This window comes from Pteropus medius, unplaced genomic scaffold (genome assembly GCF_902729225.1).
Source record: "Pteropus medius unplaced genomic scaffold, Ma_sr-lr_union100, whole genome shotgun sequence".
NCBI lineage: Eukaryota > Metazoa > Chordata > Mammalia > Chiroptera > Pteropodidae > Pteropus > Pteropus medius.
The window spans coordinates 1704222-1729294 of record NW_024347867.1 but is presented as its reverse complement, the minus strand read 5'-3'; the positions used below and the strand labels follow the sequence as shown (position 1 = coordinate 1729294).

Here is a 25073-nt window from a genome sequence, read left to right as displayed (position 1 = left end):
AGCATATTTCCTCATACACAGTAAGTGCTTCATAGATATTAACTAAGAGAAGACAGAAGTCTTGGGACAGGGTAATAGAGGAGGAACAAAGAGGAAGAAGAAAAAGAGAAGTCTAGCATGCAGTATTTTCTAGTCCTATTTCTCACACGATCACAGGTTTAAATACTTTCCTCATAATGTGAACCAAAAATACTTTTATCACCATTCTGTATGAGATACTTCTTTAAGAGTTATTTTAAAAAATACTATTTTCACCTTTTGATAAGAAGCAAGAAAAACAGTCTCTTTGCACTCATTTTTATTAAACAAATAAGGCTGGTAGTGGAACTTTTTTTTATTTAATGCATAAACATATAGAGAAATTGTACATATTAGTGAATATGGTCAATGGTCACATCTATGGACTAATTCTTTACAAATCAGAACCAATAATTAGGATAGATTCTACGCTCTCTTCGTTACATTGTGAAGTGTCTTGTGTAGTCATATTCTATTGTTGGAATGACAGCTTGTACAAATTTCAAGAAAATTAGAAGATACCTAAAGGTCTTTAGCTAAGGAAAATAGATTGGTAAATAGTTCTATGATTTAAGCTAACACTGTAATTATCTACTTTATTAAGCAATGATTTCTCAAAAAAATATTTAAGACAAATCTTATATGAAGTATATTTTAAAAATTCACCCATAAAAGTTTGTGTCTCTTCCATATGAGGCTCTTTATACTTTAAGACTACATGAAAATTCCCATTTAATAACTGAATGTGAAAGTTCTTGATGAGTTATAGGTTCATATAAGCCCAATTATTTTGATATAAAAATAAAGACAAGGTTGTCCATGTTTAAATGACTAGAAAATGGTCCTCTTACTGCCTATAAATTTGTTTGAATATATCCAAACACAAGACAGGGTGAAGAATATAAAAGCACTGAAGCAAAAGAAAAAAAATAATTAAGTGGAAACCTTCCATAATGACTGATTCTAGGTTAGTGTATATGTATTTGCCATAGAATCTACTATCTTAGACTGTCTTCAATAAAATCCTGATTTTTTTTTTCTATGTTCATTGCACTTGTAAATATTAAGAGCTTACTTTTTATTGGGGGAACAGATGACTCAATTATGAATTACACATGGAGTCTTCCAAGTTGCTACCTAGCCTCCAACATAGACATGAATGCTCAACTTATGCCTAATAAGATTTCAGGAGTAAAACTGCTTTGTTGCAATGTCAAATCAGCCCAATGTGCCTCTGAGACACATTTTATTTGCAAGACTTAGGCTATCTGTAGTTCCAAGACAGTGATGACCCCTCCATCTACATCTAACACTGAGAAGCATGAACCAAGTCTAATATCAATCTAGCATCAAACTGATTCAAGCTATTTGGCATTTAAATCATTGACTTCAGCTACTTCTGATGAATCCGTGCTGTGGGTACATGTATTTCAGGATCCAGCAGTTTACTTAATTTATTCATCTCATTAACCCCAAAAAACTGAGTGGGACAATTATAGTAAGATACAAAAAGGGGGCAATTCTTGCAGAAAAAAAATGAAAGAGAAAAATGGGGAAAAAATGAAACTATATTTTAAGAATATCTAAAATATACTTTATGTGCTTTTACTTTTTAATTAACCTATTTAAGTTGAATTCTCAGCTTCAGAGAGACTTCAGACTGCCACAACTCAACTTTACTTTTACCTGAGGGGAAAGTATATTTTTGATAACATGTTCAATTGGAAATAGAGAGAAAAAGTACTCATGTGTTATCTTCTAAATTAGTAGATTGTTCATCTTTTCTTTTATCAATAAAATAACCCATTGAGTTTCTTTTCCATCAAGAACAATGATTTTATATTCGTACACTTAGCCAATGCCTTTCCACAAACAAAAGCATTTAGCAAGCTTGTTTCAGACTCTGTCACAAGGCAGAGCTAACCAGTGCACATAGTAACATGTGCTAATCAACTAAACAAGGCAGAATCATCACAATACATTTTCTAATAAATTAAAAACTTCTACTAAGACTTCCAGATATGAGGGGCTAAAATAAGTTATAGGTACTGTGCCCTTAAGGTTACACTAAATTTCCCAAAAAGGAAAAAAAAATCTTAGGGGCCAATTTGCCATTAATCACATAAGCAGGTAAGGATACATATGAACACCAAGTTCTCCCCCTCCTTCCGCAACAGTCTCAATGATTTTCTTCATCACCTCAGCATGCCTAAAAGCAAAACAAACAAATATTAATATAGATCAATTAGATCAAAACAGGAGAAGCAAGTTTTTGTGAAAAAATCTACCTTATTATCAGTGAATGAATGTTAATATATAATAGTTACATTATAAAATAGTCTCCTCCTTACTCCCCGACAAGTCAGACTGTTGAGTCATGAAGACAGTTTTACTGAAGGAGGGGGTAATTTTAAAAAGCTCTGGTTAGTCATAAATGAACGCAATGGCATTAGTTAACTTTCTTATAATTGGGGTGGAAGGGAGGGGGTGCGGGGCGGGGGGGAGGCCAGAAAACCAGAGAAAGAGAAATCATGCCAGGGCAGAAATGCAGAGCAAGAGCTACATGCTGAGAAACAAAAAAGAATCAGACCAGGCAAATTCAAAAGCTACATGGTAACAGTTGGACAAAAACGGGAGATATTTATAATATGTGATTTTCATTATTTAAATATTTACCTGAGAATAAGCCAAAATTCACTTAATGAAAAGCTAACTGGTCAGTCAAGAAGTTTATATATTTTTTTCCTTGTCCTCATTCATAATGTACAATTTATCTGATTCTGTTACAAAAAGTTTTTGGCTTTATATAAAGAAAAATATTTATCTGAAGTTTCTGTCCTGTCCACAAATCTTTTCATAGTCAACTGCTGTCTCCCCTGTGCTATACAGAAAAGAGTGATATCAAAGTAATTGTCTGGGCATACAAACTAAGAAAAAGTAATGAATGTGCAAAATGTAATGTACAAAAGTAATGAATGATCTTTCATATGATACCCTGGCTTTAAAAACACTGCTTTAATTTTTATGAATATAACTTTCACAACAGCCAGTCAGCTTAGAAAATGAGAGAGTAAATGTATTAACCCTGATGAGATGAAGGCATACCTTGACATGGCCCATTGCAAATCCTTGAAGTCTCATTTTATAGCCCCCAGCCTTTTTTTGTTGTTGTTGCATATTTACATTGTATTCCATAATATACTTTTATTAAAAATGTTTAACAGTAATTTTTAGTTAAATTACTTATCTCTCTTTCCAATGGAGTAAAATTTACTCTTCAGAAAGAGACATGCCTCGGTTTGATAAGCACCACCCTAAAAACTCAAACCAAGAGGGACCAACTAAGTAACTCTCAAAAACGAAACCTTTTAGATGAGATAATTCAAAACTAAAACTAATGACTCTTTTTAAAAATTTACTAGGGTGACATGGGTTAATAAAATTAAATAGGTTTCAAGTGTACAATTCAATAATAAATACATCATCTGTATATTGCATTTTGTGTTCACCACCCTGAATTACTTTTCACAACAATATTAACAGTTCTTGACATAAACTGAAAAAATGAACCAGGCTTTCTATGGGATAAAGTTTGAGGATAAAGAAGTGTAAAAAAAAGGAGGGAGGACATTAAAGAATTTTTGAAAACTAGAATGTTGCATTAATCAAGGGTACACCAGGGTTTTAATCTGAAAAATATTGTTATGAGGGTTTCTCATGGATTTTCTAACAGTTATCCATGAGAAATAACAAACTGAAATAATCATGTAACACCTTTTTTTAAAAGGAAAGTTCTGAACAAATCATGTATACAGACTCAGTTTCACTTATTTGGCCTTCACACATTAATACAAAGAAAATCTCAAATTATAAAATGTGCTTGATTTGGTAGGGCTGAAAACTTCTTAAATGAAGAGTAAAGAATAGAAACTCCACATACATCTCCCTTCATTAACCAATAAAAGGAGATAAATAGGTCATCTAAAAAAATGCGTAAGGTTAACTTTATACTCCACATTTACAGAAAGATACATCACAATAAAGCAAACAATGTCTAAATGAGTATTTTTCAATGTAAAAAGGATCTTCCAAACTATTATTAGAGCTAAAAACAAGAGTAAAATTACAAAGATCTATATAACTAAACACATATAAAGAATAAAAAATATTCTTAATGAAGTAAATATAAAATAAATTTGTAAAGTTTTTCCCTAGGTATTTAACTAAGTACAAGAACATTTTTAAAGACGACAAATTTTACTTGCTTATTAAGTAATTTTCTGTTAAGGGCATTACACTTGGACTCCCCAAGTAATAAATCCATGAAGTACGTACACACACACACACACACACCCACACCACACACCCACACACCCACACACACACACCTGCACGGGTGAACCGAACACATAGGAGGTGGTGGGAGATGAGGGTGATTTTCAATGGTCACTGTTTTCTTCACATGATCTTGACTGATGTCTTCATACATGTGCTCAACTGTTAAAGGCTGACGTTGCTGAAACCATAAAAAATACTTTGAAATTACTGCTTAAAAACTTATAGACCTAAATGTCAATGTTTACGATAAATTTAGCTCCACCTCCCACATCACTTGCAATTCATAATTCTAGACTATTTATAATTACTAGATTATGTGGGGGAAAGTTTATACCAAGGAAAGGAGGGAGGAGGGAGTCTGTCCATCAGGCTATATGTGACATCAACCACGATATAATGAAGATCCCACAAAAAGGTAGGTTCATGGCTATCCAAACATTTTATAACTTTATAACTCATCTTTTAGACTTGTTTTATTTTCTTGTTTATCATTTATAATCATTGGAATGACAGGTTAAACAAGTTAACTTTATTTTAGTCATCCATTAAGTGAATCAGTTAAAAAAGATTTTCTGTTTTTAAAAAAAAACACATGTGACATGATCATTCTGTAAATGCCTAGATATCCAACAGGAGTAGTCTCAAACAAAATTTAATACAGCAAACCAGGTTCAATTTTCCTCACATTTTGAAGGAATGAGCTCGGAGAACAAGCAATAAATATGTAACAGATTGTTCTTAGTAGTGTTGTCATATTAATTTATAGTTTCTTCAAATTAAGTATCAAGTGCAATATTAATCATAAACTTGTAAAACAAATGATTTCTAAAATTTAAAAGTCCACAATATATAACCATAAACCTAATGAAGGAATTAAACTCAACAATTAAAAATATTTAAATTAAAATTTTTCTTTATTTTTACCTCGTCATAGCCAAACAACCATAGTCGTGGTGTCTGGTAATATTTATCATAAGTGATGTAAAGGTCATAAGTTCTTGTTTGCAAAATAGCATCTTCACCTCCAGCATCGGTTTTAGCTTTACAAGCTTCTGCTATTTTCCTTGTGTCAAGGGTAGCCTGGCAATAATGGAGAAAAATTTACAACCATTAAAATCAATATGAAATTTTAGAAAATCTATTATTCCCATCTTATGTATTTTTTAAAAGCAGATGTAACTTTAAACTCAAAATGTTATATGTTATAATCGATGTACACATATAAAAACTTATTTGAAAGATCAAGATATTAATAAAATCACTAATCCCCAAGTTTATCCATTAAAAATTAACTAAAGAAAACTCAATTTACAAACCTCATCTGTTTCCAACAATCCACTCTCTTCATATTCTGTTATAAAAAGCAACAAAAGATTAATCAAGTTCAAAAAAATTTCCTAAACTAACTTATATATTACTTCAGAGTATCATTGAAAAACTGGGTTTTTGCTTTTGTTTCTAACTGAAGATATTGAATAAATGTGAGCTAATTCTGTACACATTTCTAAAGCAGTAGACACTTTATCTGGCAGAGAGCCAGAGAAAGTTTGCTTAAGACTTGGTCTGTGCTAAAGTCTATTAATAATACCAACTGGCATAATAATACTGTGAGTCATCAGTGACTCCATTGCATACACAAGGCTATTTACATAATTATATGAAACGTGCTCATTAAAGTCATCAGTGACTTTCACTTTGCTGAATCCAGTGCTAAATTCCCAGTTTACACCTTAGTAGATCTCTTGGAAGCTTCTGGAACGATTTATTTCTTCCTCTTTGGAACACTTTCTGTCCTCGGATTTTAAGATACCATATTTTCTGGGCTTTCTTTCCACCCCACTAGCTTTGCTTTAACTATTTCCTATGCTGGTCCCTCATCACCATCTCAACCATTTAAAAAAACAAACAAAACAAAAAAAACAACTCTACAGTAACCAAGGGCTCAGTTTTTGGACTTTGTTCTCATCTCTATCCACACATCTTTCATGAGTTCACCAGTCGCAATGGCTTTAAATGCCGATGACTCCCAAATTTATTCCCTGACTGCAGGCCTGGATACCTAATTGTTTACTTATGGCTAAGGGACATCACAAGTACCACATGTCTAAAACTGAGCTCCCAACTCCCCACTAAAGCTATTCAGTCCTACGATTTTCCCCATCACAGTTAATGACATCTTTCCAGACTTTCTTTGTGTGTGTGCAGGTCAAAAACCTTGGAGTCACACTTGTCTATTCTGTCTTTCTCCTGCCACATCCATTCCAGCAGCAAATCCTTTTGGCCCCATCTTCAAATATGTCCAGAACTGTTTCTCATCCTTCCAATGTTATCACTCGAGTACAAGTCATATCTTGCCTAGATGGTCAAAAGAGCCTAACTGTTGTCCTATTCTTCAGTCTATTTTCAACACTCAGTCACAGTGATTCTGTTAAAATGTTAAATCTCAAAGGCACTCCTCTACTTAGAAAATCCTCCCAATGGCTTCCCATCTCACTTTAAAGCCAGGGCCCTACATGATCTGCCCTGGGATATCTTTGATTCCATGCCTTATTACTCTCCCCTCACTTCTCTTTAAACCCAGTATTTTATATAAGCCACACATGCTCCCACCTCAGAGCCTTTGTACTCCTCTTCAGAAATCCAAATAGCTTGTTCACTCATTTCTTGCCAGGCTTTACTCAAAAGGCATATTTTCGATAAAGTTTTCCTTTTTTTATTAAATTTATTGGGGTGATACTAGTTAATAAAATAGGTTTCAAGTGTACAATTTAGTAATATGTAATCCATATATTACATTGTGTGTTCACCACCCAAAGTTAAATTTCCCTCTGTCACCATCTATTTGACCTCCTTTATCCTTATCTACCTCTCAGCTTCCCCCCTTTCCCTGTAGTAACCACTAAACTATTGTAGGTATCCATGAATCTGTCTTGTTCATTTGTTGCTTTCAGTTTTATATCCCATATATGAAATTATATGGTGTTCAGCTTTTTCTGTCTGACTTATTTTGCTTAGCATGATAAACTCAAGATCTATCCACTATGGAAAACAGTATGGAGGTTCCTCAAAAAATTCAGACTAGAATTATCACATGACCCAGATATCCCTCTTTGGGGTATCTACCCCCAAAATTCGAAAGTATTTATTCATAAAGATACATGCACCCTGATGTTCACTGCAGCACTATTCATGGTGGCCAAGACATGAAAACAACCAAATGCCTTTTGACAGATGACTGGATAAAGAACATGTGTACATATATACAATGGAATATTACTCAGTCATAAGAATATATGTTGTCAAATGCGACAGTATCAATGAGATTTTTCTTGACCAACCTATTAAAAATTACATCACTCATCCCACTCCATGACGCACTATTCCCCCATCCTTTGTTTCTCCCTAACACTTAGAACCATCTAATACAGTATATCTTTTGCTTATCATTGTTTTTTTGCTTACTGCTTTATTTCCAGCACCAAAAACAGTTTGATACATACTGTACTACTTGATAAATATTTGTTAAATGAATGAAAATTAACTGTTATATCAGAAACCATCAACACTGTTTTTTAAGCAAAATTCCATATATAGCAATTCTTTAACTCTATCCAAGGGAAATGTAACAAACATACTGAAAGGCTGTCAGATATTTAAGGCAGTCCAACAGCTTATACTCTAAAAACAGTGCTTTACTCATAGGTTTCTTCCTGCCTCCAACCCCAACTTTAACAACTGTATGCCATTCAGGGAAAGTGGGTATCCGCAAAGAGTATCTGTGCAAGAAGGTGTTTCTGACAATTATAAGACATTGAGGTGTAAATGAAACTAAACGAGTAGATCTGAAGTTCAGGAGATCTGGGTTGGCAGTTTAGATACTGAAGTCATGAGCATAGCGATGGTATATGAGGATGCTGTGAGCAATTCTGGTAACTCATTTATATTTCCTCAAATGGGAACAAAGACAAGACTCTGACTAGAATTCAGAAAGAAATATATAGCCAGGTTTCATGGGGACTCAAAAGTAATTTAGAAAACAAAACTGAAAGGCACCTTAAAGTCAAGGTTACTCTTAATTAGTCATTGGTGTCACCTCATCAACAAACACCACTTGCAATTATTGCGCTTCAGCTCTACTCACCACCATCTTCTACTTCTGCATGTTATAAAATATCTCTATCTCACTGTAAATTCTACATATTTTTGGAATTCAGCCACTTACAGCTTATAAAATGTCTGCCCGTTGTATTTTTTTTCATATTCTCTTCCTTTTTCCAACTGCTCTCTATATACATATGTATATCAATATTTAAACTCTCACGAATCTAATGTACTTTATATACCATTTTTCCTGTTGCATAAATTTCTACACCAGACCACGTTGTACCATTACAGAAGCCATAAGAGTAAATAAAAATCTATCTGGGAGTGTGGAGGATGAGTAGAAATAAATAAAATCTCATGAACAGTAACATTTAACAGCTGGGCTGAAGTAAAAGGGTGCCAGAACACTTAAAAGAAACAGTCGAGGAAGGAGGAAAACACAGTGTCATAAATACCAAGGGAAGAAACAGAATGGATGCAGAGGAGAAAGTATATAATACAGACTGAATTTAACAAAGAGGTTGCCCTGGTGACACCAATTTTTTCCTCTATTTTTAAATATCTGAAGTTTCATATGTGTATTAAAGATTATCATGCTAATAGAATATGAAGCTTGAAATAGCCATATACTTATAGACCTGTTATGTTAGTACAGTGGGTTTCAATCTCTTATAATAATGAGTCATGAATAAAGTGATTCTCAGCTGGCAATCTTAAAAAGGCATTTCAAAATCTCAGAGAACAGTGAGGGGATTCTCTATAATTCAAAAGGCCCCATTAAAAATAATTATCATAAAGTTTTCAGAATGAGATGTTATCAAAAAGGAAAAAAATACAAAATGCATACGCAAACACTGTATGGATCTGGAGGAATTTAAGAGTTAGTTTAAGAATCTAGCTGTACACAGCATTAAAGATTTATGACTAAGCTTTATTCCAGTAGAAATAATGCTGTCGAGACTATGCTTTAGGTAAAGTACAAGAATCCAATATCAAAATAAGTTCTGCATGGATTAAATTTAAACAAAATCCTCTCTAGGCTGTTAAATGTCAAAATTTAGAACTCAATGGAACAGAATTCTTAATCCACATTAATTATAAATATTCCAAAATCAATATTCCAGTGTAATTAAAGCAAATCTGGAACACACCTTCCATATCTGCAGCTTCTCCTTCATCCTCCTCTTCCTCCTCCTCACATAAGGCTGAGCAATCTTGGAGTTTTACACTGTCCTTTGAAATTAATTATATTTAAAGTCACTTAAGTATGTTCATTAATTCAAATACTGAGCACCCATATGTCAGCACATTTAACCACTGTAAAAATAAGAGTGATAAGATGGTTCTTATCCTCAAGAAACTCCTACTTCAGTGAGATGACAAACCCAGAACACAATCATTAAGTGATGTCTTAAGTGCTGTGACTGAAAAATATGAAAAGCATCACAGAAACACCAAGACTCATCTAAGCTAATCATTTTTAAAAAGTTGCCAGTTGTACTTTCAATAAAATATTTTTAGTTAACCAATTCATTATTAGAAAATCAGTTCAAAGTTATGTTAACTTGCACACATAATTTAAAAGACAAAAAAGGTATACATTTATAAATTACAGTACACTTTTATGTTAAATTTATTATTATAAATCAAACACTATCATATTCTAATTTGTTAACAATATCCTGGCTGAATTAAGTAATTAAGAGTTATTATAAGACTTCAGTTCAGTGTCTTAACTATAATCAGCACTAGAATGAAAGAATAATGTTAACCAAAGACAAGTCTAATTCACAAAATATTCTATAAATCTGAAGTCAATATAGTAAGTAAAAAGCCTGGACATCTAGTTTCGCCAAATTTACAAGTTTAACTAGGGATGATTTTATTTACCACTAGAAATTTAGATCATATGTGTCATTATTATATCAAAAATGTGAAACCATAGAAAGATCATCAGTATCTGGGTAATTAATAGATAAGCCAGTATCTGATGAACTGATTATTAAGGGAAATTTTAATCATGTTGGATGTTCATACTTAATACAAGATACAGTAGAAATCAACAACAAGGGTGATACTTGGGTCTAGATGGAAAGCATTCTAAGCACAGAATTATAAAAAATAATGTAAATTCTATGTTATTGGAAATATATGTTATACGAAATAGGAAATGACAAGAATTCTATGTTATAAGAAATAGGAAATGACAGGAAAAGTATATTCTAGTTGCAAATTATTCTAAGTATTCATCCTTTAGTAGGATATAAGAATGTTAAGTGAGATACCAAATACCATATTAACCACTATTGCATCTATTTAAAATTCTTCGGAGAATACCATAAACCTATCAAAACAATGTTATCCAAACTATTCTGCTGTTTGTCATTCTCGAAATCTGAAGTATATACACTAATGGCTGAGTAAACAGATCTTCTAAAGAAGCAAAGCCATTTGTCCAAGTTCTCCTCAGTCATTCAAACTCTCCTCAAAGTAGAATTTCAAAACGATAAGTTCTCAGACTGATGAACTGCACCCTAGCAAGCACAAAATTGAATTTCTAGGAAGCGCAAAATTGTACGCTGACAAAAAAAAACTATTTAGTTTATAATACTTTCTTTTCCGTTAAGTCCCAGTTACTAATTCTAAAAGATTAAAATGACCAAAACACACAAAGAACATCTTAAATTACTAACTGTTGTAGTTGAATGTATCTTAAGGAAAAAAGAAACACAATTATTCTGTCTAAATATTCTATTCTCTAAGAGACTTCACTGTTAACGAAATAATAAAGGAAAGAAGGATAAAGGCATTTTGTACTTTTTAAATATCATTTCAAACAATTATATAAAAATATAAAGACAATTGGAATCATTCTCTTTAGAAATGAAAAGCTAATACAATATTGATAGTCTGAACTAACTTAAAATTTGCAAGCAGAAAAATTCCACCCAATTATATATTTTTACCTTCCCTCTGAAACAAATCATACAATAAAACCTAACTGATTTAGCTTCCATTCATGATTCAAAATGTCATGATTTTGAATGATGCTAAAGTTTACCTTAAATTTTCAAAAACTAATACAAAAACAAAAACAAAACCAACTCAAACTAGCAGTAAATTAAAATACTACAGTGGTAATGAGTAAATTGCTTAAGACAATGTTTAAAATGCAAAATATCATTACCATCAGCAAGTAGCTAAACCACTTCGAAAACATCCACTTACAGAACGTTTGGTATTTATGTTTAAAAATGAAAAGCCATTTATTTTAAACTAGCCTAGAAGCCTTCCCCGCTAGTAAAAATTAGTAGTTTTTACCAGTTATAATCTCCAAAAATGTTTATCTTAACCATATAACAGATTAAGGAAAGAAAGAGAAGCACTGGAAAACAGCAGTATTTTAGTATGTTAAGAAAGAAAAATGAGAGGAAAATAAAAGCTAAATTTAAAACTGCTTGATAATAATCTGAGTGTGAATAAGAATGATATGAATAATCTTAAATACACACACACACACACACACACACACACACACACACACACACACGAAATAACTAGGTCACTGAAGTCAGAAATGTATCTAATTAACCAGTACCTTGCTTTCCAGTGTAATCTCCTTAACTGCTTCGGTTATTCCTGCAATACCTGTTTAAAATTGTTCAGAAAAGAATAACTTAAATTAGGTTGTAAACGTCCTCCAGATTCCAGCAACATAAAAATACTTAAAATTCTCTAAATTCTCACAACTGCTCTGAAAAGAGGAGGCAATGTTAGCAGCATCTTTACAAATAAACTCTAACAGGAATAAATAATCCCAAAGACATTTCTCAAATTAAATATATATATAGCAATTTGATATTTTACCATGAATTATCCTACTCTATCATTCCTCATTTACTATTCCTAATTTACTTTTCTTATTTGCTTTCCTTGTGTTTCTATCAAAATACATATTCATTCTCATAAATGAAAAAAGACTACGGGACTCATATTTACATTTAAAACCTGCATCGAAATTGTCTCAATGGTTATTAGTTATACTAATATGCCATTTGCTTCAGAAATCTAGGACACCCAGAGGGAGTAATACCATATCACATTTATATGGGGCTTTCTATTTTACTGTTTCTATATTTTATTTAATCCTTACAAACACTATCTTGTGAGGTAGTTAGGATAATATTTTTTTTCCGCTATGAAGAAAAAAGTCTCCAGAGAGATAATATAACTTGCTTGAGTCTCATAGCCAGCTAAGTGAGAAACTGGATTCAAATCCACGCATTCTGACTTTTGGTTCAATACTCTGTCAACTGCATTTGGTTGAGCAACTACCTTAGAACCTACTTGTCTCAGTGAAGGTGGCATTAAGCATATAGCAGCATTGCAGTCAGTAAAATAATATTTCTAATTCAAAATATATGTCAGTGTTCTTAAATAGTTCAAGGATGGAAATACTAAAGAAAATACCCTACACAAAAAATATGCTTTGCTCCTTTATTAATCTTCTAACCTTGATATATCTGTTTATGTCAAAACCAAAGGACGACTCACTTCACAAATGGAAAATGCCACAATTCACAGCTCTAGCATAAAGTTTTTACTTGGCAGTTTTTCTAGAAGTTACTATTTAATAGGTGTGATTATTACACAACAGTAAAACCCAAATCTTAATATACTGAATTCACTTTACAAAACAATTCACTGAATCCAGTACTTAAAAACAAAGAAAATAAACTTCTTCAATCTGTCTAAATATAATGTAGTAGTATCCCATCAATCCAGAGTCTCTAAAAGTAGGACATACTGAGTTGGGGTTGGGGGGAGTTCAAATGACTCTAATGACGGTAATACCTTTATGGGCTGTGATGGTTAATTTTACATCAACTTGGCTAGGCTATTATGTCCAGATGTTTGGTCAAACACCACTCTAAATGTAGCTGTGCAGGTATTTTTTTAGATGTTAACATTTAAATCAGTAGAAAAGCAGATTACCCTCTATAATTTGGGTGGGCCTTGTTCAATAGTTGAAGGCCTTAACAGAAAAAGATTTGAGGTCCTCAGGAAGGAGGAATTCTGTCTCCGAACTGCCTTTGGATTCAAGCTGCAGCAATTGACCCTTACCTGGGTCTCTGGCCTGCTGGCCAGATTGCCCTATAAATTTCAGACTGGTAAGCTCCCACAAACATGTAAACCAATTCTTCAAACTAAATCTCTCCATATCAATATCTATAACTATAATCTATTATCTCTATCTACATTCACATTCTGTTGATTATATTTCCCTGGAGAACTATGACTAATAATATAAGGGCTAAAAGAAATCAAAGAAACCTGAAGGAACTGAAGAAGAGATGAAGCAAAAGGAACTGAGGTGACAAAGAGCCAGGCACCTGACCTTGTGAGTCAATGGAAGCACTGCTTTAACCAAATCAGGATATAGTTTAAACCTAAAATGCTAAGGGTATGTCTCATAAACATTAGTTAGAATTTATTATGTATATCTAATTAACTGCAGTTGAATACTATGTTGTTTTCCATAAATGAAAATGTTACTTGTCCACTAACAGCAGACAATCATTTATTTTAGTTGTTGAACTTCTGTAATAGATTTTTGTCAATCCAATCATGCTGATACCTACTTGTCTCTGTAATGAATGCCTTTGTAAATATGCACTTGGATTTCGGATAGTGATTATGGAATAAAACACAACTAGACAACAGAGTAACTCATTAACTTGACATCAGAAACATAGTGCTCTAACCAGTGGTATTACTCAGTCAACAGACAATTTCTTACAGATGTGCGGTCCACACTTCCAGTCATGGGAAAACTAAAGAGCTGCTGAATGCTTTTGGAAGTGATTGAAAATAGAAATCTAACAACACTATTCAGTGGGGGGAAAGATAATTTTTGAAATTAGTTTAAAAAGTTGTTCCATCTGCTATTTTCTTTAGGCCTTGACATAACAACACTCAACTCATTAAGTGAGCTTCAAATCAAGTAGCCCCAGTCTTAAATTTGTGTCTATTATCACCTTAAAGAAATAGCTGGCAGAGTCTCTTATTCAGAGTAGAGCAGAAACTGAAATAGCAAGGTACTTTTTCCTGGGCAGATTACTTAGTCCTCTGTCTATTGCAGCGAGTCTCAATTAAGGGCAGCAATTTTGTTCCTCATGGAATATTTGGCAATACCTGGAGGCATTTCTGGTTGTCACAATTGGAAGAATGCTACTGGCATCTAGTGGGTAGAGCTCAAGGATACTGCTAAACATTCTGCATTGTACAGGAAATGCTATGACAAAGAATTACCCAGCCCAAAAGGTTAACAGCGCTAAAGTCGAGAAATCCTGCTCTATTACTACTTCTGTTATACCTTTTACTTTCTATGGCTTAGTGGGAGAAAACTTATTTTTAAATTCCTACGTTTAAATTCAGAACATATTTTCTTGATTAAAACTAGGTTATAAATGGTAGGTAGCAGCATATAATAATAAGCATTTACATTGTCAATATAAATATAGTCGCACAATAGGTTTTTAAGATTGGAATAAAAAAGTCAGCGTTCCAAACAACTTATGCAAACAAACTTATGAAAGGCTTAAATTTAATGAAATCCTTTAATAAAAATGTGAACAACTTCTATGTCAGATACTATGATAAATATTGAGGATTCAACAATGAATCTCTACCTTTATGGAGCCAACAGTCTTTAAAATTCTTTATTAGTCATTTAATAAATAATTACTAAATACTTTTAAATGCCAGGTCTTTGAATAAAATGAATATGAGTACAGTTCCTGTCCTAAAACTCAATGGAATGACCTATAAATAAGGGATTCAAAGCAAAGTGGGATGCATGCTCAGTATTTCTAATTGGCTTTTTTTCTTTCATTGGAAATAAAGAAAATAATATACATATTTTTAAATTGCTATGGAAGTAGCAGTACTATACAAATCTAGTATACTTCAAAGAGAATTTTTTTCTAATTTGTTATCCTGCTTCTTTTACGGTAAAAGTCTACTGTGCCTTATGTATACTCCTTTTTATTTTTTAAAATCAATGTGTTATAAAATATTGTAAAAATGTTTAAAACAATTTAAACCAAATATATGTCATTCTAGTCTCCTCTTACCTGTGTTATGGTAAGTATCTACCCATCCTCCATCACCATCATCTTCTTCAATGATAGCTTCCAATTCATCTGAATATTCCATTTGTTTGCACCGCTTGTAGCATGGTACTACAAAAAATTACACATACAGTTAGTAGCACATAATCTGCTTCCTATAAATCCATTAGAAAAAAAATAGAAAGTTTATACCATAAAATGATAAGTGAATATTATATTAAATATATAAATGTTAAGTGAAAATATTAAGTGAATATTACAGTTCACTTCTAATGAAAATGATTAATTAAAGAGTTATATTTAGCCCAGAGACACATAATTATTTGACCATATTTATCTTTCTCTAAATAGCTCTGTTAGAGACAAGCAGAAAAGCTCCACAGGGAGTGTTCTATGAATTCTTCACCCTGATGGTCTGTAAAAACGGCAACCTGAAGCCACAGATGACATTGTTCAACTTCAGGCTAATGAATAATACTTTATTTTAATGATTTTACTCTCAGAACATAGAGGCACCACCTGTCATTCTCAGAGGTGGTAGAGATGACCTGAAGTGTGCAATGCTAAAGTTAACTTTCAATATGAATTTCATAATTTATATTTAAGTTCCAGCTATTCACAATGGAGAAACCAGTGTAAAATACACTAAACTGCTAAATTTTACTCTGTTTACAATATTGGTGTCAAATTTTTCACATAGCAAATGTGTCACTCAACCAGTATTATTCATATAAGCCTAAAAGTGAAACATTATAAGGTAAAAACATGATGTAGGGACAAAGTGCTATGAATCTGATTTTTTAAAAAATAAGTAGGAAAAAAATAATTTATCCTAATTAAAAAATATGCTGTAGGAAAAAAGAAAGTGATGTTTTGTACATATTTTCCCTTTCTTATAATAGGTAAATTAGAACAGAAATCAACATATTATTATGTGATTAGATAAGAGACTATAAAAACCTTGTGATGTTTTCAAATTAACTTCATAAATAAGATACTTGTTTCAAAACCATTTTTTCTGTACCTACAGGCAATCTCTCAATGACATTATAGATAATAAAATCTTTAGCTTTGAGCTTTTAGATGTCAAATGTAGTCTCAATTTCATTTTCCATGAAAACTTCAAGGTTAAAGAACAACAAAATCAAATAGCTAAAAAGATTATGATTATGAAGTCAACTTAAAAGAAATTCAATTAGAAGAAGTCCAACTATGCTTAGGGCTCTTTTCCTCAATATCTTAAAATTAGACCTTTTTGGCAAAAAGAAACAACAGAAAGAAAGGAGATAAAAATCAAATAAGGAAAAAACTACCTTAGCAACAGAAAACCCAGACCTCATTAAATTTCCAAATTTCTGTCTAGGAGCAGTTGTTAAGTACAGCTTTAACCACAAATTAACATCAGTAAGTGCTAAAGCTTTTTTTAATTTATATATAACTCTTTGTGTAAAATCTACTAACATATGCAACATAATTCTTACCATTTTTGGTGACCAAAAATTGTTTTCCTGTTGGTAAGTATGCCTTCACTTTCAATTCTTCTCCTGTAGCCCTTTAAAAAGAGTAAAAAGCACCAAAATACAAAAAATATTTTAAAAGGCAAAGACAGATAATACCACATATAAATTATCAAAACTACATAATCCACATCCTTGACAAAACTGTTTTAAAATTGGTTTGCGAAGGATGCCATTAAGTGATGTATGTCAGGGCATCAAAGAACATAGCAATATTATAAATGAAATGTACAAAAAGATGCAGACAGACCTAAGAGAATTTGGATTAAATATTATACAAAAAAATAAAGAATACAAAGTAACTATTAAACAACTATTATACTTGCCTCTAAACAAAAAGAAAATGCCGTTCTTACTAAGCACAACTTTATTCAGATTTTCAATCCTAAAGTAATGCTCATCTTGAGACCAAGAAGAGGCAAAAAAAAATAGCTGCATGACATAACAAAGTAGGTGGTTGTAAGATCCCTGTTCCTACCACTCTATTAAAATGGGAACTAAGAGATAAAAGATGCTTCAAATCACAAGATGATGTTGAAAATAATTTTTTTTAAAACCCTTTTATTGAGTAAATGTTAAGTATAGGACTTAAAACTCTAACATGCATTATTTTTATTTAATAATTATTTATAATTTAATGATAAAGAAGTGGGTACCACTGATATCTCCATTTTATAGGTAAGTAAACAAGAGCTTAAAGAAGATTGCCCATGGTCACAAAACCAGGTGGAAAAGCCAGGATCAAGCCAAGTTACTCCAGGGCTACTGTTCTTAAAACACTCCTCCCTCTGTGGGTCAGAGCCGCCTATATAACATTTCTGATTTTTCAGAGCTACTCTGGAATATCTTACTAAGAATTTCCTCAAAGACTGTTCTGTGGGTCAACTACTGGAATTGGCCAGAGCTAGAGTGGCATATGTCTGTCACAAACACATGAGCATAAATCTGGAGTTCTGCTCCCTTGTCAAGCTTCAGTCTAAAGTTCAAAGAATCCACTAGAACACAAAATAAAGCCAGAAAATGCCTTAATATCATTTGATAGCCTTCTAAGCTGCTCTGGACCATCCCTAAGTGTCAACAATCCAACAATGTCATGGCAACACTTGAAGTTCTAAGGGAAGAAGATACAATAAGGTCATGATGACACCTGTAGATATGAAAGTACAGCATGGAAATATTTCAAGCACTGATTTAAAGTGAATTGTTCCTTTAGCCCCAGGAGTTCAGCCAGGAGTGTACACACTGGAGTGGGGGACAACTGAGTTCTAAGTTTCAATGAAATTATTTCAACCATCAAAATTCATAAAATAGAACTATAAACTACTATGTGCTAAAAGAAGATCCTGTCCACATATAAAATTGTTGTAACAATACTTTGTTTGTGTATGTATGTGTGTGTGTGTGTTTAACCTAGACAATTAAGGACTATGATAAAAATCTATATAAAGAAAATGTGTATCATATTGAAGAAAATTCTAAATTAGTTATGTTTACAAAATGAATATTATTTTAAATTTTACACACCTATTTGACTTACTATATATATAGACCAGAACCAGCTAAATATAGTTTTAACTTATAATTTAGGATAGAGGGGAGGAAAAAGCAAACCACTCTTAGAGAATTTCTGATATTAACTCAATTTTAAACATGGAATGGAAATGCATATAAGAAAGGACATAAAAATAAATAAACCTGACATTTTGGCCTTGGTACATAAGAAAAAAAATGCTCTAAAAGAAGCAATTGATAATAGGCAGTAACAACTATTTTGGATACGCGTTAAATATCAAAATTAAGAAGATAACAGGACAAAAATTAAAGAAAGTTCCATGAGCATCCTTATCTCTGGCTTAAAATAGTTGTTTACGCTCTTTAGCTATTAAAGAAAACATTATCAATTAAAACTGTTAATTCTAGAGCCCTTTCTCCCAAATCAAAACTGTGCCTTTCAACTACAATTGAAAAAGTGTCTTTGAGGAGGAAAAAAGGAAATAACAAGTTGAAAAACTTATATCCAAACAAGATGACAATTCCAAACAATTCTAGCCTACTTTAAATAATTCTGCCAGTATTGGGATCACTTTTTTAGCAATTGTCAGGTGGTTTTACAATAAGTACTTGAAAGTAAACTTGTTTCTAAAATGTTATTATTCAGAATATTTAAAACATATGTCATACGATCAGTTAAGTTGCTTAAATTACTTATACAATCAAAAGAGAACTTAATAAAAAAAAAATGAAACATTATTAAAGTCTATTACCAGCGGATTTCCAATGAAGACCTTAATCGGTATCATGAATCTTTTAAACTTCAAAGTGAATTCTTAAAAAGGGAGTATAGTTTTGAACTTTAATAAAAGGTCTTATGGTCAAAGAACGTAAGATTGAAAAATGTCTGCATTTATTAATGTCATGAAAAATAATTCAATACTTTTTAATTTAAAAAATGAGCTGATGAAATTTATAAACTTTTTATTAATGTTTTTCAATTATAGTTGGCATAGAATATTATATTATTTCAAGTATACAACATAGTGATTAGACATCTATGTAACTCACAAAGAGATCACCCCAATAAATCTAGTATCCCTCTGACACTGTAAATAGTTATTATGACATTGACTATATTCATTATGCTATACTTTCTATTTCTATGACTATTTTGTAACTACCAATTTGTACTTCTTAAGCCCTTCCCTCTTTTCAACTGACTCCCCTACCCGCTCCCCATCTGGTAACCCTCAAAATGTTCTCTGTATCTATGTTTTGTTTGTTCTTTAGATTCTACATGTACATGAAAACATATGGCATTTGTCTTTTTCTACATGACTTACTCCACTCAGCACAATACCCTTTAGGTCCATCATGAATTTTTTTTTTTGCATCCCTTCACTTTCCATCTCTGTGTGTTTTACTCTGAAGTCTCTTGTAGGCAGTCTATGAAAAGATCTTGTTTTCTTATCCATTTAGCCACCCTATCTTTTGATTAGAGCACTTAATTATTTTTCCTTTCAAGTACTTATTGATAGATATGAAATTATTGTCATCTTTATTCATATTTTTGATACATATTTTTTCCTTCTTAAAGAAATCTCTCCAACATTTCCTATGATACTGGCTTGGCGTTGATGAACTCCTTTAGCTTTTTATTGTTTGAGAAGCCCTTTATCTATCCTTTGATTCTAAATGATAGCTTTGCTGGGTAGAGTAATCTTGGTTGTAGGTCCTGAGTTTTCATCATTTTGAATATTTTGTGCCAAGCCCTTCTAGCCTCCAAAGCTTCGAGAAATCAGCTGAGTTTTATGGGCGCTCCCCTGTAGGTAACCAAGTGCTTCTCTCTTGCTTTTAAGATTCTTTGTATTTAATCTTTGGCATTTTAATTAGGATGTGTCTTAGTGTGGGCTTCCTTGGGTTCATCTTGTTTGGGACTCTCTGAACTTCCTAGGGTTGTATGTCTATTTCCTTTACCAGGTTATGGAAGTTTTCCATCATTATTTCTACAAATAGGTTTTCGATTTCTTGCTCTCTTCTTTTGGTACCCCTATGATGCAAATATTGTTACATTTGATGTTGTCCCAGAGGCTCCTTAAACTATCTTCATTTTTTTGGATTTTTCCTTGTTGCTGTTCTCATTGGGTGTCCTCTGCTAGCCCATCCTCTATTTCATTGATTCAATCCTCCGTTTTATCCATTCTGTTAATTCTGTCTAATGTACTCTTTATCTCAGATATTGTAGTCTTCATTTCTGACTGGTTCCCTTTCACGTTTTCCATCTCCATTTTTATGTTTTTTATCTCTTTGTTAAAGTTCTAAGTTCATCTACTCTTCCCCTAAGTTTATTGAGCATCTTTATAACCAGTGGCTTGAACTCTCGAGTCTGGTACATTGCTTGTCTCCCTATGTGCCTGGCACTCCTCGAACAGCTGGAGCTCAGAGCCAGTGAGTCCATTGGTGAATAAGGCTGGCCATGGGCCCTTAAAGAGGAATAGTCTCCAACTCCTGCAGCCCTTCATCTCACTCAACCACAATCTCTGTTGGTTTTCACAGCCAGAGGTTGTAGGGACTTCTCTTCCTGGCGCTGGAACCCTGGGCTGCGGAGCCCAGTGTCGGGGGCTCAGGTGGGGGATGGAGTTCTGTAGCCAAGATAACCCCGATTCTCGCTCACTACACATGGTTGTGAGACCAGAGGTTTAGTGTCTCTGCCCCTGCTACCAATTTAAGATGACCTATTATTTTTGTCCCTAGTTGTAGGGCTTCTCTTCAGCCAGATCTCAGGTGACTCCACGTACTGGTTGCTCTGCAGTTTCACTGTAATTTTGGTGTGGTCGCAAAAGGTATGCACAGCCTCTACCTTCTACTCCACCTTGACTGGTTCTCTCCAAATTTATAAACTCCTGAATGTTATTTTTTAAAGATCCATAACAAGATTAGACCTAGACACTATAAAAGGAATAGTAGTAAAGGAAGAAGTCATTTATCTCAAAAACATCCATCTTTTGTGCTAACAGTGCAAAATAAAATAAGTATGACAACTCATGTTTCTTTTATTTTTCTTTGAGTATCACTGGGGAAATGTTTAATAGGAAAATCTACTAGAAGAGGGTTAGACTGGTCATTCTAATTTTTATGACCTAACCTATTTTGCAAACTGCCATAATTCTGAAGTTATATCTTATCTTAATTTACTGTTCTTCACTCATGGTTACTTACCATTGCCATGTTGGACAGTGGTGGACTAAATGATCTCCAGCTGCCACAAACTATTCAGGATTTACAAGGAATATGAAAAAAAGAGAAAAAGAAAATTGAACACCACTGAATGTAAAGTGGCAAAATATCAAAGCGATCATCCTATGTAACCATGATATCCAATAATTAATTAATGCAAACAGCACCAAATCTGCTCTACCTGTCTGAAAATTTTTGATTATTAAAACTGCTAAATTTTTAACGTCCATAAAAATTCAAATTGGGAGCACTTGAGATCTTGCTCCCCATGTAATCAGTTTTGGCTCAAATAAACTCTTATAAAAACTCTCCAAAAAAATTCAAATTAATTTTAGAAGAAAAAAACATTGAGTGCTACTTTTTAATTAATTTTTTGACACTGGATTAAATAATATCAAATGCATACAAATCATGAAATGAATAAAGTTGACACTTTAGGATCTAAAATATGAAAAATCATTTTCTGGATAAATAAAATGTAGAGAGATTCTTGCTAGTGGTTGAAAACTCAATGACGATCTGAAAAAATTACTAAATAGATACATGTCTATGATGGAAAAACAATTTATTACATCACATTTCTTCCTTTTTTTTAAATTTAGGTAACAGCCAATTTTGAAAGCTTTTTCACACTCTTAAAAAATATTAACAAGAATTATAAATGTAGAGCCAAACAATGAGGAGAAAATTAGCCGCTTTTAGACTGACTCAGAAAATACGAAGAGAATTAAGAAACTGAATCCCTTAATGAATCTTGGACATTCTGGGCAGATTGAACGTTGTTCAAATCTTGTTTTGTTTTCAGAAATAAAAAAAAACGTACTCAGGAGGAAAGAGTTTAACCTTTTGAGAATTTCCATTATACATGAAGTAATCTTACTGCAGGACAGAAATCCTGCTTATTCTTAAGAGTAGAAAATAAAAGTCCGTTAAGTGTAAAACTGCGGTGTCCCAACTCAAGCAATATGTACACATACTTTCCTGATTACTTTTATTTCACAATAGCTCTAACTTAAAATCATGTATTGTCCATGGGTTTATTACACAGCAAAAAAACTTTCTAGAAATAAAAAAAATTTAATTTTTTGTCTTTCTGAGAAAAGTATGTCTATATATAATATTCTATTTAATTTGAGAGAGTAAGACTATAAAATGAGTATTCTGAGTAACTTCTTTTAAAAAGATACATTAACAAGATAATATTTAGCAGTGTGGTCCCAACAGCAAACATTTCTCTTCTTTTATCTCATCTTTACAAATGTTTTTCTTTTATTTCAAAGAATCTTTATTATTAAACTGGTTAGGTAAAGACAAAATCCCAAATAAAAACAACACTCTCTCCCCTAGCTTTTAAGCATTTTGAGTCACTATAATCAGATGCTACATTTAACTCTGGCTATCAGGAACTAATTCATCACCACCAAAAGAGTATTAATTTAACAAAATGCAAGCAAAACAAAGAATCAAAAATTTAAAAATTCTTTAATGATGTAGCCTTATGGTCACAAGACTCTAATATTTTTTATTCCATGGTACCTCTGGAGGTAGCATCTATTAAAATAATAAAAACACTAAAAAGTAATGAAAACTATAAACAAACATAGAATTGCACTGATAATACATGTGTACATTTTCCCTCATTATCAATGACCATTACTATATGTTTCATATATTCAAGTGAAATAAAATGTAAGATAGACTCAAATTTCTAAATTCTCAATATTTTTTTGCAGTAGCTTCTCTTATTAAATATTATGTAATACTGAATAACCCCAAGATAGAATCGATATTAAAATTTTGGTGAGCAACATTATTCCCTCCATTACTCATAGTCAAGTCATACACATGTTGTATATTAAAGTATTTTAAGTCAGACAATACTATTCTAGATAATGCCTGCCTCCCTTTTTAAACACAATACTTTCACACCTCTCACTGGAAACAAAAAGATAGCTGAAGACTGATAGCCAGAAGCCTAGAAACAGCGAAAGGAAACAAAAAACTAAGTATTTATCTAAAGCAAATTATGTCTTCTCATTTTCCTCCTCTAGACTCAGTCTAATCTAACTCAATCCTGTAATTGTGTTCTATCCCAATCCAGCATTATGTGACTGGGACCCAGCTGGGCTAGTTATGCCCTGCATTTTTTTAAAAAAGGGAAAATTCATTAACTACTTCATGATGCAATTAAATGTACCAGCTATTATTCTAGGACTAGTAGCTATTTTAAAACAGCTTAATTTTATATAATGATCACAGATATGGATCTCTAACTCCATCTGTTTACTAATTAGTCGTCTTTACATAGAAGAGATAAAGACAAAGAGCCCAAAAAGAGCCGCATACTTTCATCTCTGCTCTTGATTTCAGATACTTAATTTCAACAGCCATATCTATATTTCACCTTTGTTTGACAAGAATATTAAGATCCTTAAGAGCAAAACTTAGTTTTATTTGTATGCAGCTTTGGGGGCTCTTTGGCTTTATCTCTTCTATGTGAAGATGACTAATTAGTAAATAGATGGAGTTAGAGATCCATATTCAAGGTATTAAACTTAGGTATCATGACTAAGGTAGAATGGGTCTTTCAGAGGATGTCTAGCTAAAACCCCTCATTTTATAGATGAGGAAACATGAGGCCTTTGCCTAGATAACTTAATTGATTTGCGAAGTCAGAACAGGAGAAATTAAGAGAGATGGTTCTAGAAGGCAAGATTCCTAGGTTCTTTCCATATCACCATATACCTTCACTAAAGATAAAAGATTGCTTCAGCCCGCCATTCTTAGAACTTACAAAGATTTGGGACTGAAAAGATTCCATCACAATTAAAAAGTAAAAGATCAGTTAATTCTCTGGCTTGAGATCTTAGAATTTATAATAAGATCCTACAACAAGGTTCACTTCAAAATGTTTCTCTCAAAACAGTGAGTAAAGTTCTATTGTCAGTGAGTAATACTTTCAATGAGTTAAAGATGAAGCTTAATAAATTTGTTGTAATTTATTAAGACTACAAAATAATAAGTCTGAAGCAACCATAACTCTTCATTACCGGAGTCTAAAAGGATTTTTAGGCCAGTATTTATTTCTCTAAGGACAACAAAGTAAACTATCTAAAGGAAGGAGAACTTTTATTATTTGGTGCTCAAGTAAAATTATTCCTCAAAACATTATTCTACATTAAAAGTTCAATAAAACTCAACTGGCCTATAAAATAGCTATTAGTTTCAGCAT

The 25073-nt window shown here is 32.5% G+C and overlaps 1 protein-coding gene across 1 annotated transcript in view; it reads right to left on the bottom strand.

Moving 5' to 3' along the window:
• Nucleotides 1–281: 281 nt before the first annotated feature.
• The window catches only part of ATG3 (autophagy related 3), a 28529-nt gene continuing 3737 nt past the window's right edge, over nucleotides 282–25073 (bottom strand). Inside the window, exons 3-12 of the mRNA XM_039878975.1 lie at nucleotides 21824–21873; nucleotides 17075–17145; nucleotides 15597–15704; nucleotides 12059–12108; nucleotides 9612–9693; nucleotides 5673–5707; nucleotides 5281–5436; nucleotides 4407–4534; nucleotides 2159–2227; nucleotides 282–540 (exon numbers count right to left, since the gene is read on the bottom strand). Of these exons, the coding sequence (XP_039734909.1) occupies nucleotides 459–540; nucleotides 2159–2227; nucleotides 4407–4534; nucleotides 5281–5436; nucleotides 5673–5707; nucleotides 9612–9693; nucleotides 12059–12108; nucleotides 15597–15704; nucleotides 17075–17145; nucleotides 21824–21873 (831 nt within the window). The 3' untranslated portion in view covers nucleotides 282–458. The remainder of the gene's footprint in view (nucleotides 541–2158; nucleotides 2228–4406; nucleotides 4535–5280; nucleotides 5437–5672; nucleotides 5708–9611; nucleotides 9694–12058; nucleotides 12109–15596; nucleotides 15705–17074; nucleotides 17146–21823; nucleotides 21874–25073) is intronic.